At 44.0% G+C, this 14163-nt stretch overlaps 1 protein-coding gene across 1 annotated transcript in view; it reads right to left on the bottom strand.

The window, feature by feature from the left end:
• SCN11A (sodium voltage-gated channel alpha subunit 11) overlaps nt 1–14163 on the bottom strand; it is a 78370-nt gene that overhangs the window by 54565 nt on the left and 9642 nt on the right. Inside the window, exons 4-9 of the mRNA XM_073811066.1 lie at nt 12529–12646; nt 11408–11510; nt 8167–8295; nt 6629–6732; nt 2734–2901; nt 1900–1963 (exon numbers count right to left, since the gene is read on the bottom strand). Of these exons, the coding sequence (XP_073667167.1) occupies nt 1900–1963; nt 2734–2901; nt 6629–6732; nt 8167–8295; nt 11408–11510; nt 12529–12646 (686 nt within the window). The remainder of the gene's footprint in view (nt 1–1899; nt 1964–2733; nt 2902–6628; nt 6733–8166; nt 8296–11407; nt 11511–12528; nt 12647–14163) is intronic.

The raw sequence follows: 14163 nt of genomic DNA, 5'->3' as shown, positions 1-14163 counted from the left end.
GTATTAACATAGCCTCCTAAGTGGCTGCTTCATCTACTCTATCCATCCATTCTCCATGTAGCAGACAAAAGTGAGTTTTAAAAGTATCTAATCTGATCAGGTCTTGTTTCCTTTGTGATTGAAGTCAAAATCCTCAGCAGTGATGGGCTACCAGGTCCTGCATGGTTGGCTCCTGTCTCCTGCCCCTTTGCCTAACAAGCTTCTGGGCTTCTTACTATCCCCGCATGTCCTCATGTCCTGAGGCTTTCATCCTTGCTATTTGTACCATCAGGAATCGTTTGCTCTATCTTCTCATCCACCAGAACTTCCCACTCATGCTTCAGACCCATGTTGTAGTCACCACTCAGTCAGTCCTCAGAGGAGGCAGTGAGTAAAGGCTGAAAACCAAGCCTGGGCCCTGAACAGAGGCCTGTCTGGGAAGGTGACCTCAGATCTGCCATCTCCTTGGAAACTACCACGTTATGATCAGTGTCGAAGGTCATGTACTAGGAGTTCGCTTACTGTAAAACTCCTGAGCTTTGAGACTACACCTAGACTGAGAGAGTTGTGACTGGCACACAGTTGGAAACCAAGGCTTCTGCATCTGTATGTTTAGATGGCCCACCCCACCTTGGATTTTGCTTATAGTAACCATACCTGCCCTGCATGGATGATGGATCAAAGAAGCACTGTTGTGACAGCTGCTGGGCTCCTCATTGAATGAAAACAATGTACGTGCAGTATGTCCTGCCGAGGATCATTCTAGAGAGCTCAATAAACCCTGTATTAAAACCTAATAAGTCTGTGAGTTTGACCTAATCAGAATCTGTGACCACCACGAGAAGACTTCCTTAATTTTACAGGCAGGGTTACATCTCTGTTATCTCTCTCAGTATCTACAGGTCTCTCTTATAACATTCATCACACTTTCAAGAATTTACTGTACATCTCTGTTGCCTGAAAGATGTCAATTTCAAGAGGGCAGCACTCCTTTGTTTGTACTTGGATTCCTAGGGCCTAACACAGAGCTTGGCACAATGTTGGCCCTTGATAACTATTTGTTATTGAGAGATAAATGTCATCTATTTCATCAAAGTGCCTAGCATATTATCTTAATTTGAAATACACTCAATAAACCTTCACTGAATGAATCTCTCACCACAGAGAGTACTAATATCCTGGAAGAAGGAACAGTATCCCCAAAGGGTCAGAGGGCTAACTGTTGAAGTGAATGTGTATGAACACACATACAACAATGTGTGCAATTAGAGGCAGTGGGGGTCACAGATCAACAAACAGAAGACGTGTGCTGAGATGTCTTCCATCAGGGCCATGTCATTGAACAGGAAATAGGTCTAGATGGGGCTTTCAGTCACAACATCCTTTCTTACCTTTGATGGCCTTGAATATGCGCTCCATAATGTCAAAATATCCCTATGTTTTCAGTAGGTTTCTCATCAGATACAAATTCAATATAATTTAGGAGAGAGAACTGCTTTAAACACTTGGAAATAATTTTTAATTTAGTAATGCACATCTAAACCTGCTTAGAGGGACTTCTCTGGTGGCGCAGTGGATAAAACTCTGTGCTCCCAGTGCAGGGGCCTCGGGTTCATTCTCTGGTCGGGGAACCAATCCCACATGCATGCCACAACTAAGATTTTGCATGCCACAACTAAGGAGCCCACGTGCTGTGACTAACGAGCTGGAGAGCCGCAACTAAGGAGCCCGCCTGCTGCAACTAAGACCCAGCACAACCAAATAAATAAATATGTTTAAAAAACCAAATAAAATAAACTTTCTTAGACACATGAAATAGTAGTGTTTGAGAACTACCACCACTGCTTCTACAAGTCATTAGATAAAGACTGTCTGCCACATCACTTCAAAAAGATAGAATGAAGAGTATAAACATCTTACCCGCTCTCCATCCATGTGCCACATATTCTGAATTCAGTGGAATCTTTCTTTTCAAAGCAATAGTCTGAGAAGGAAATAATTATAAATTCAGATTTGAAAAAACAACATTGAAAGGAAAAAGAATAGCAAATATGCCAGATTATGCTTGAAACAGATGGTTCAGAATCCTCCAAAATGATCAAAGTGATCAAAGTGATCTCAATGAAATGATCTAGAGAGGAACTAGAGCCTAAGCCCTCAGGAAGATGCAAGAGAAAAAGAGGGAAAAGGAGAAGGAAGGAGAAATAAGAGGAGGAAGCAGTACCTCTCAGTACATAGAACTGAACCAGAGACCACCCCTAGGAGAAGCTGGACACAGGGTCAGCCCATGAGAAGCTCATAAACCAGGACAGTCATGGAGAAAGTATGGCCACATAAAATTCAGGACACATGAAATTGATATAGGGTTGACCTCAGAGTGGAGAGGGTGCAACATAAAAGGAGCAATATCATTGAAGAAAATACTTGGGTGGGGGCAGGCATTGTGGGAAGTTGCTGGTCCCCTTTGGCCAAAGCCAGGCACTCTGAAGACTTCTGCAAAACATGACAAGGAAGTGGGCAGAGATGGAAGGTGACACCACTCCTATAGATGTGGCTTCAGGATTTTACTTCTTCATGGATACCCAAAGAATGAGGCAGTTCTCTAAGAAATGCATCTACCCACTTGAGAACCCTAGAAGGACAAGTCATCCCTTGATCCTAAGATACTCTGTAATGCAGATCAGTAGACATATGAGTGGGGATAAATAAAAGTTAACCATGCACAAACCAAGGAGTGAAAGGTGGGGTGTTTACCTTTATAGTCAGAGTCACAGTCTTTCCTCACACATTTCTGGTTCAGATTTCCCATGAAGAGCTGCTGACCTACCAGGGCGAAGATGCTGAGGCAAAAGAGAGTCAGGATCATCACATCGATAAGCCTCTTCACAGAGCGCAGCAAGGCCCCAACAATGACCTTCAGACCTGAGGAAGAGTACAGATGTGGGGAGAAGCCCCCCACTCACACACACACACACCAGACACAGGCAAGGAACAGACAGGGAGCAACAAGGCCTCAAAAGTTGTCTGATTGCATGCTGGTATCAGAAACTGGCCTGACCTAGGATTCTGAGGCCATAATGCTGTGCCTTAGAAGCTATGGGTCATCAGAGTGGTCCACTGGTCTAGGACTTGGCCTCTTTATCCTGCTCTACAGATGCCACAGGGCTGCTCTGAAGGGCAAGTGAGAAGACTTTGAGCAGAAACATGCCACAGAGACACAAGACATAACTTGATGACAGTTGTGCAGGCACCTCCACGGCTGGGGGTCACAGGCAGCATTAAGGCCAAAGTGAGGCCTCCTGAGAGAAGGAGCAGAGCTGTATTTAACATTTGGTAGCTACTACCTACTATAAGGTACACGAGGTGCCATGAGATATAGCTAAATTGGGGGATCAGGGAGCTGGAAGAAGGAGCTTTGTCTGGACCCAAATAATAAGGATGTCTTAGGAAAAGAAACTCAGATTACTACTTATTATAAGGGTTTTTAAAAATTCATTCAAGAAATATATTTACCAAGCACATACTATGTCCATGGTACACTGTCAGGCTGCCAAAGTTACAAAATAAAAAGGACATAGTCTTGCAGTCTGTTGGTAAATGTTTAAAATCAGCTCTTGCAGGGAGGGGAGACAGAGAAAGTCTTCATTTGCAGCATTTACAGATGTCCTTGTTTGCTGAATTCCGGAGCGTAGATCCCTCTTCTCCCTCCATACACCCTTCTCCCCCAGCTGTTTTCAAGCTACCTACATGACGTCCCTGGATGCAGAGTTGGAAAAAGATGTGCACAGTCTGCTGGGGAGTTGGAACAAGTCAGTCCCAGCACAACACTGAGTCACAGGCTCTGCTCTCAACACAGCTGGAGAGAGAAACCAGCAGATGGCATCGGTAATGTGTGGGATGACACTAAGTGACAAAGTTTCGGTTGATCAGCATAAACCATGAATGGCAGACTTGAGAACACAAAGTAGCATCTGATGGGAGGCCAAGCCCACAGCAGATGACCTTCCACCAAGGGTGATGCCACATGAGGAGGAGACTTCAGGCCAAGCTGGGACATCCACTGGATTCACCAGTGCACTTATGTTCACGCCAAGATCACGTTTCCCCTGCATGGTCAGGGGCACCAAACACGAAAATAGTGTAACCTCATCTACACCTGATTTTTCATCTGTAACAAGAGGCTCGAGTCTTCTCCAAAGCAAGATGATTTGGATGAAAGATAGCTGTGATTCCTGAATTATTTTTACATAGTCCCATAAAAGATTGTATCTCATACTCTTCCTTCCAAAAAGCATCCAGGGATCTCATGCGTTTCATGAGTCAAAATGGAGAGTATGTTCACCTGCTTAGAGACGAGGAAGGGAACATGAAAGCTGCTAAGTGTCTCCCTGAATGTATATTTTACCCACGCGAAGTATGAGGGACTCAGCTCAGGCAGAAAGCCCCTTAATCTACCTGGGAAACCAAGGTCCACCTTGCAAAAGAGGAAGAGAAAGAGAGACATGTTCTACGTAAAGTGTCCTCTGACTGCCAGTTGCTTTATCACTATGCAGTTGTTCTTCTGGAGTTTCCAAAAATAACCACTGCCTCTGTATGAAGAAGATCCAAATTGCCTGGAGTTTTGATAGAAGAGACTAGAAGAAGAAGGGAAGAAGAAGGGGAGAAGGAAGGAGTCCAGAGGGAGAATATTTTTTAATAAAGTTTTTTTTTGTAAAGGAAAGAGAGGAAAGGGGAAGGAGAAGACTGTGCCATAATAACCTCATTTCTGATAAACTGGAATTCATATTTACAACCCCGTCCTTGGCTTCATCCTGATCCACTGAGCTCCTTCCTTGCTTGGCTTCCAAGAGACCACTTTTGCTCTCTTTCCTCCTTTACTGGTGGCTCTTGCTCATCTCCTTTGCTGGTTTCTCCTCTCTCCCCTCCCCTTTAAGGTCTACAGTGCCTGGGACTCAGTCCTTGGTCCTCTTCTACTTTCCATCTATGCTCATTTTCTTGGTAATCTCATCAGATTCCATGGCTCTAAATATCATCTACAGGCTCATAATCTCCAAAATGATATCTGCAGCCCTGGAACTCCAGCCTCACATATCTCATTGCCTACTTGGTACTTTGACTTGGATGTCTCACAGCCATCTCAAACAGAACACATGCAAAGCTGATTCCTAATCTGACCCCCAAGGCCTGCTTCTCTCACAGCCTTCCTTTTCTCATTCAGTGATGATTCCATCTTTCCAGTCCCTCAGACAAAAAACCTTGACTCATCCTTTACTCTTCTTTTGCTCATATCATGTATACAATCAACCTGTCAGGAAGTTCTCTTGTTTCCACCTTCAAATTTACACAGAATCTGACCAGCATTCACCAACTCCTCTTCCACTGCCTGATCTGAGAGCACCACCACTTCTTGCTTGGATTATGGCAGTGGCCCCCTGTGTCAGTTTGGGCCCTCTGAGAAGCAGACACTTTGAGACCAGACTGCAAGAGATTTCCTGGGGAAATGCTTGTGAGGAATAATCTGGAGGGAGTGAGTGGAGGGACAAAGAGAGCCTCAGACTGTGACACAGGGCTGACACCTGGGAAAGGAGATCAGGAAGGAAGCAGGATAGACAGGAAGTGCCTCAGACTGCAGTGCTGCTGTGAGACAGTCTCACCCTGGTTGCTGAGGAGCCGCTGAGCCAAAGTCCCACATAGAGGAGTCCCATACCTTTCAGGGGTGGGCCTGCACTAGCGGCCCCCACATGCAGGGAAAGCGTGATCTTGGCATGAACATGAATGCAGTGGTGAATCCAGAGAGGGGGCAGCTGGGACCATTAGTCAACTGCACTCCCTGCAGCAGGAGATCTGAGCAGCACATTTCCATGGTGACCAACATGCCTCCTATCTGGTCTTCCTGCTTCTACCTTTGCTCCCGCACATTCTGTTCCCCACACAACAGCCAGAGTAATCCTTTTAAAGCCTGGGTCAGGTCATGACTCCTCTGCTCAAAGCCCCTGCATGGCTCCCATTTCTCTCAGAGCAAAGCCCAAGTCTTCCCGGTACTTAGGTGCCTCCCCTTCACCTCTGTGGTCCCTCCTCCACCACCTGGCCCCTCATTCTGTCTGCTCCAGCCCCACCCACATGTTGTATAGTCCTCAGTCTGTAGACTGGCTGCTTCCTATGCTCAGAACACTCCTTCCCATATATCTGCTTGTGAAACTCCCTCACCACCTTCAAATCTGCTCACATCTCACCTTCTCAATGACACCTATCCTAACCACCCCACTAAAATTGCAACCTGCTTCCATGAACCCCCGTGACTTCCAAGAGCCACCACATCGCCTACTTTTCCATTTTATTTTTCCATGGCATATGTCACTTTCCAGCACGCTATATAATTTACTTATTTATTATAGTTACTGCTTAAGTCTGTCTCCCAACCCCCCACCTAGAATGTAAACTCCATGAGGGCAGGGACCTTTGTCTGTTTGCTCATTGATATATCCCAAGCAGCTAGCACAGTGGATATTAGGTGCTCAATACATATTTGTTGAATGATCAAATAAATGAATAAAGCAGAGTTTGTTAGTTTGTGGTTTACATGACATATTGAGAAATTTTAACTATTCTCTTCCGCTAAGAGCCAGTGTTGAAAGTTAGAGTGACTTACCTGAAATTACTGAAATTGCTTTCAAAGCTCTGAACACTCGGAAGGTACGCAGGGATGACAGACTGATGCTGCTGTCCTTGATATATGGTGAATATGACACAAACCTACAAGACAAAGCACAAGGAAAGTCCAGGCTTGTTCAGGCATGCGTCTGCCCGGCACATCTCCACAAAGGTCACAAGTAAGCACAGCCTGAGGTGTGTGTCCACCAGAATGAAATCTGCAACCTCCCCTTCCAATCCCACCTTCGTGTCAGGACCTGGCAATACCACTAGTGCTCTATTGCTATGGACCCTATGGACCACAGATTGCACAGGAGGCTGCTCTCAGCTAACCTTTACACTTGGACATAGATGAGGATTCCTTGAAATAGTCACTGCAGTTGTGGCTACATCCATGGATAACAGAAATCAACTTAAACATTTATTGACTTGCTATCAAGTTCCAGGCCCCAGTACACTTCCATAAGGTCTCACCAGGTGGCCAAGCCCAGAAGGAACCTAGGCAGTCTGGCTCCAGAGCCCACATACTACACCATCTCTCAATAACCAGGAGCACTTGACCATTGACCTTCAAATGTAAAACTCTGAAATTAATAGTAACTACTTCAAAGGGCTTTCATGAATATTAAACAGAAAAATATATGCAAAGTGCTTAAGACAATGGCTGGCACAAATTAAATAAGGTTGGGTTTATTATTATTGTGCTGGCAATGGGCCATTGCCCCTCTTGCTTTTTATTTTGCTGACTCATGAATTTGGAATCTCATCATTCGGATGCCAAATTGATGCCCTCTCCTTCAGGAAGAACTTCAACTCTAACCTCATGCCATATACAATAACTAACTCAAAATGGACCACAAACTTAATTAAACGTAAGAGCCAAAACAATAACACTTTAGGAGAAAACATGAGAGAAACTCTTTGTGACCGTTCAGTAGACAAAGATGTTCTAGACCCCTTAATTCCTCCTCCATGCTCTAACAGCTGGAATCATGCACAGCTCCTATGCTAGCACTCACTGTAGCAGGTTATAATGGTCATTAAATGCCTCACTTCCCCTCTGACCTGCGAGCTCCAACAGGGTGAGAACCATGCATGATATATTTTTTTTCATTATCACAAGCCCTATATCTGGCACAGAGCCTGGCCCCATAACAGGTCAGTGTTTGGTAAATAAATGGCTGAAAAAGTAAGATCATGAGTGTTGGCCTAGAAATGGATTTGTGAGGAATTCCCTGGCAGTCCAGTGGTTAGCACTTGGTGCTTTCATGGCCATGAGCCTGGGTTCAATATCTGGTTGGGGAACTAAGATCCCACAAGCCTCACGGTGCGGCCAGAAATGGATTTGTGTGTGTGAAGGCCTCTGGTCAGTTGGCTACGTGGTGCAGTTCAGTGTCAACCAACACTGCACTCACAGTTCTAGGCTTTACTTGGCTGCACTCAGCCAGTCATGTGTATCTACACAGGGCCCTGCTGGAAGCCAAGGGGCTTCTTTCCCACCTCTAGTCTCTTTGGTAAAAATCTTAACATTCTTACGCTGTTGCAATGACAATGGAGTCCAGCCAGTTCCACGGATCTCGAAGGAAAGAAAACTCATCCAGAATAAAACCTCTTGCCAATATTTTAACTAATGCTTCAAATATATAAATCCCAGTGAAGACATACCTACAAAGCAAATCATTCAGAACAAGAAGAAATATGATAAGCTATGTGAAAAAGAGAGAGCCCATTTGTCTGATATGACCTTCATGAGGTCAGATTCCATTTTAATGTGACATTTAACATTCTTGTCTTAGCAAATCAGAGTTCAGAAAGGTAAGGTCCTCAAGCAAGTTCTGGTATTTGGGATTTCTGAGAAAGAGGCCCATGGATAAAGTTGTAAAGCTGCTTTTAAACACCTAGCTTCACAGCCATATTCTTGAGAGAAGCTTCAGCCAACATGGACAGTCTTTTCAACAAATGGTGTTGGGAAAGCACAATATCCACATGCAAAAGAATGAAGCTGGACCGTTACCTTATACCATGTACAAAAATTAATTCAAAATGGATTAGAGTTAAATGTAAGACCTGAAACTAGGGACTTCCCTGGTGGTGCAGTGGTTAAGAATCAGCCTGCCAATGCAGGGGACACCAGTTCGAGCCCTGGTCTGGGAAGATCCCACATGCCGCAGAGCAGCTAAGCCCGTGCGCCACAACTATTGAGCCTGCGCTCTACAGCCAGCGAGCCACAACTACTGACCCCACATGCCACAACTACTGAAGCCCACGCGCCTAGAGCTCCTGCTCAACAACAAGAGAAGCCACTGCAATGAGAAGCCTGTGCATCGCAACGAAGAGTAGCCCCTGTTTGCCGTGGCTAGAGAAAGCCCACGCACAGCAACGAAGACCCAACAGATAAATAAATAAACAAATAAATAAATAAAAATGTTGTGAATATTTAAAAAAGACCTGAAACTATAAGACTCCTAGAAGAAAATATCTGCAAATCATATATCTGATGAGGTTAATATTTGGAATATATGAAGACCTCCTACAAACTCAGCAACAAAAAATTAAATAATCCACTTAAAAATGGCCAAATGACTTGAATAGACATTTTTCCAAAGATTACATACAAATTGCCAACAAGCATATGAAAAGATGTTCAATATCACTAATCATCAGGGAAATGCAGATCAAAACCACAATGAGATATCACCTTGTACTCATTAGGTTGGCTACTTTTTTTAAAAAAGCAGAAAATAACAAGTGTTGGTGAGGATGTGGCGAGATTAAAACCCTTGTGCACTAGTGGTGGGATTGTAAAATGGTGCAACCACCATGGAAAATAATATGGAGATTCTTCAAAAGATTAAAAATCTAATTACCATATGATCCAGCAATCCCACTTCTGGGTACATATACAAAAGAACTGAAAGCAGAGCCTTGAAGAGATATTTGCACACCCATGTTCACAGCAGCACTATTCACAATAGCCAAGAGGTAGAAGCAACCCAAATGTCCATTGACAGATGAATAGATTAATAAAATGTGGTATATATATATGCAATGGAATATTATTGAGCCTAGGAAAGGAAAGAAATCCTGTCACATGTGACAACATGGATGAATCTTGAGGTCATATACTAAGGGATTTAAACTAGTTTAAAAAGACAAATATGGTATGATTCCACTTACAGGAAGCACCTAGAGTAATCAAATACACAGAGACATAAAGTATAATGGTGGTTTCCAGGGGACTGGAGGGGAGGGCAGAATGGGGAGTTACTGTTTTATGAGTACAGAGTTTCAGTTTTGCAAGATTAAAAGAGTTGTGGAGATGGAGAGTGGTAATGGTTGAACATCTGTGCGAATGTACTTAATACCACTGATCCGTACACCTAAAAGTGATTAAGATGGCAAATGTGATGTAATGTGTATTTTATCACAATTTTTAAAAAAACTATTTCCATTTTATTCCTTTAGTCCTTCATCATGTTCTGCCTTCTAATTTATTTCCCTTCTTCCCCTTCCACCTCCTCCAAAAGACAATACTCTAGCTCTCTTGTTATAATCCCAATAAAAATATGCTTGATTGGCTCGCGCGCGCGCGCACACACACGCGCGCACACACACACACACACACACACACACACACACACACACACACACACGCTGGTCCCACATCTGGGACAGAAACAATGATTTTGAACACTCTGCTGGTTCAGAGTAAAAGAAGTGGACCTTTTCTGGTAGAATGTCCAACCATTGTTAGCCCTCAAAGCTAAAGAACTAAGGTCTTGGGAACTCGAAGAATCCCAAAGCAGCTAAGTCCAAGAGCAGAAATGGTCATGAGGCTGCCTTGGGCAAGAGCTACTTCTGCTTCCGCTTTTTTCTAAACTGCTCACCTTTTAGGTGACAAATAAACACAGAAGGTTAATTAATGTCTGCCCGTAAATGCCATCTTTTAAACTCAGGTATAATTTATAAAATTATAGGTATTTTGAAAAAAGGCTATAATTGCAGATGTGTGGGATTCTGCAAGTCTTCATCTAGGTCTCAAGCAAATGAGACAGCCACCTCTGACTGCTATTTCTGCCTAGCCATTTAGCCTTCCACCTCCCACCCTGCCATTTTCTCTTTTCCAGCAGAAGCCTGCCAGTGGTGGGACATGTAGACCAAAATGACATCTGCTATGGAGTACAGCCATGCCCACCAGCAGGAAGCAGGGCTTGAGATCTCCATGATAGGGAGACCTCAACCCACCAGGCAAATCAGGCCCTCTGGGGTGTGTCACTGTCAGTTCAACCATAGTTAGGGTGTCCAGTCAGGGCCATGGTTGTCTAGCTAGTAAACCCATTTCTAAGACTCTATTCTAAGAAAATAATGATTTTTTAAAGTAGCTTTATACCAAAAGATGCTTGTTGCAATGCTATTTATAGTAGTAAAATACAAGAGTAGTTAAGTAAATTATGGTATAGTCACCTGATGAAATATTGTATTGGCATCAAAATGGGCTCCTATTAAGCCTACATAAGGACAAAGAAGACCACGTAAAACTAGACATAAAATCTGTATGTGTGCTGTTTATTACAAATGTAAGTTTAAAAGGCCTTTAAAGACAATTGTAAGTGTACATATACAAAAATGAAACTGACTCTGCCAGCATTTGTGCTGGGGATCTGGGATTATGGGTGACTTTTTCTTCTCTCCATAGCTAAAATCTGAGGTAATCATAATTCTTTTAGGTTTATTTGCTTAAAAACATAGGACAAATGCATGCAGGACAAACACTTACTCAGCACTCTCAGTATCTATGTTAATGCTGTCCTTCCCACGAGTCATGGCCATGAACACGCAGTTGATGATGACGGTGCAGATGATGAACATGCTGAACAATGTGACTAGGGCCGTTAAGGCAGCTACACTGCAGGATGGCATGTGTCATTAGTTATTGTAGTTGAGGCTGTGGGGGTCCCTGCAGGGCCCCTTTTCTGCAGGAGCATCTGTCCTCTAACTGTGAGCGTTGGCTGAGAACAACCCACAGCTGTCCCCTCCCTTGAAGAACTGTCCTCAGCCTGAATGGCAGCCTCCTCACCGTGGAGGGCTACACTCCCTTTCCACATGTCTGACCGACAGATTTACAGAAACCGGGCCTCTGGCTTTCAGACGGGGCAGCTCTGTGATAGATTCATGCTCTGGAGATCCCCGTGGCTCCAGCTGATGTCTGATGTGGGCTCAACTGAGACCCTGTCCTTGCTCGGCTCCTCCTTTTGCTCCATGCTGTTTCCGTTTTTCCTTTTCCAGAGAGCACTCCCCCACTAAATCACTTAAATAAGAATCCCATCTCAGGCTCTGCTTCTAGGGAACCCAACTTAAATAGATATTCCTTCCCGTTTTCCTGAGTACTTCCGTCTACCAACCCACGTCTTTTTCACACCCCCCTTCCCCCCATCTAAAACTGCCTGGTGTCTCCTCACCCCCTGAAAATCTGGACTTTTAACACTAGAAAGTGTTTCTAAAAAAGCTTTAAACACTGTAGTTCTAGCACGACTCATTTATCAGCTAAACACAGTGCACAGTTTGCCAGTTTACCCTTTATTTGGGTCTCAACTTAGATGTTCCTTTCTTCAGGAGGCCATTCTTGATACCTCCAAAGCACAACAGAGCCTCTCCACACTCCCACTTCCAGACTGCCCATCTCACTAAGAAATTGCTTGCCTTTTGACCTGTCTCCTCTGAGGCCACAGGATCCCAGACAGGTGCCAGTCCCAACACAGCCCTGCCATACAGCAGGGCCACTCACCCAGTATTTCTTAAAAGAATAAGCTATTTCCACTCAACAAACATGTGAACCCCTAGGGCTTCTGCACACTTCACATGACCTGGACTTGGTAAAAGAAGCAACAAAAGGATATGAATGGACTGAAATTCTAATGGCTAAACTTCTGATTGAATTGAAAGGCCCCAAAATGAACAAGGCACGTTTGGCACTGAAGCGGTAGATTGTTCTCTTTTTGTTCAACACCATAAATGTCTGCAAAAAAAAACCAAACACAACAGGAATTACATGCAGTGACCAAACAATATTTATCATGAGCTCATTCAGAGAAAATTCGGTGGAACCACAGGTTGAGTCATGGCTTATCTTATTATGATGACTGTAGCTTCTGACTGGAGACCTGTCTTCTGAAGCCAGAGGTACTTTCTGACCAGCCTACACTGTCACTCTGGCAGCCAAGAGATCTCCCCATGTGGCTTGGGTCTCACTCAGAGTCCCAAGACTCTGATCTATTGAAAGTCATCCCTCACTCCCAAAATAACTGTTGAGCTGTGGACTGTTCACCCAGTGAAATACTCTGGAAGCCCCAGAAATGAAGCGCATGGGCCCTGCAAGTAAAGAAAAAAGAGGTGAAGAGTAATAACTGGGTCAAACAAAACCCTCTGATTTGTACTCCATGGTATATATTTATGGAGATAAGAACTAGAAGAAAACTTGAAGAGACAGAAATAGAATTGAACATTCACACTCGGCAGATTATTTTAAATTATTTTGATTACTAATGAAAACTTTGTTGGCACAACATTGTAAATCCATTATACTTCAATAAAAGATAAAATTAAATAAAAACTTTATAATGAATCTTAGAATAGTCAGGTACCTAGAGAGTTTATATTGTTATGCCTGAGCTGTGCTACATGAAAGAGTCTGCCATTCACTTCTAACCTTGAGGATTTTCAATAAAAAATCATCACAGTTCCCAGACTTGCTCTCCCATTCCCCCCACCTCCCTGGACATAGGCAAATCTGCCTGAGGTTCTCAACTGGCAGGGGAGGGCCTACAGAAGGCAATGGAAATGTGTGTGGTTGTTTTTGGTTATCTGTCACAATCACTGGAGGCTCTACTGGCCTGTAGTGGGTACGTCCTGGGATGCCAAATCCAGGACAGACACACCAAATGGTGCACTGTTCACCCAAAGTGTCCAGTTGGGCCCCACTGAAAAACACCAAACCTGCACCTGTTTCCTCCCTGCCTGTCTTCCTGCCCTCTGGGCCTGAACCCGCACCTGGACAGCAACCAATGACTCACAAGCTTCTAACATCAACCCTCAGACCTCTCCCTTTCCATTTAACTGTCATCTGGCTGTCCCCTTATATGTCCTGATGGCTGTTACAAAAGCCTTCATAGAACTAGGGTCATTCCTGTCTTCTGTGTCATTGCTCCTTTCATATTTGCAGAAAAGTACTACTTGACATGTAATCCAGCATATTCTCAGACAGGAAAGACAGGTCTTGTCACCCAGGCCCAGAAACAGTGGGGTAGCTGCCGCCTTGGTTGAGATACCAGAACTTCAGCCACTGCCAAACATCAGCTTCCTTCACTGAGTTGCTGGAACTTACTTGTCTGCTGGCCATCTGGCTGCAGGGAAAATGTGGACTAGGATATTTTCTGTTTCCTCCATAACAAAATGAAATCTTTAAAAGCTATGAGCCCAGGAGTCTAAGACTCACTTTGGGGATTCTGTGCCCTTCCTTTGGACAGAAAGACGATT

This window comes from Tursiops truncatus, chromosome 10 (assembly GCF_011762595.2).
Source record: "Tursiops truncatus isolate mTurTru1 chromosome 10, mTurTru1.mat.Y, whole genome shotgun sequence".
Taxonomy (NCBI): domain Eukaryota; kingdom Metazoa; phylum Chordata; class Mammalia; order Artiodactyla; family Delphinidae; genus Tursiops; species Tursiops truncatus.
The sequence above is the reverse complement of the archived record's forward strand: the minus strand, read 5'-3'. Positions and strand labels throughout refer to the sequence as shown.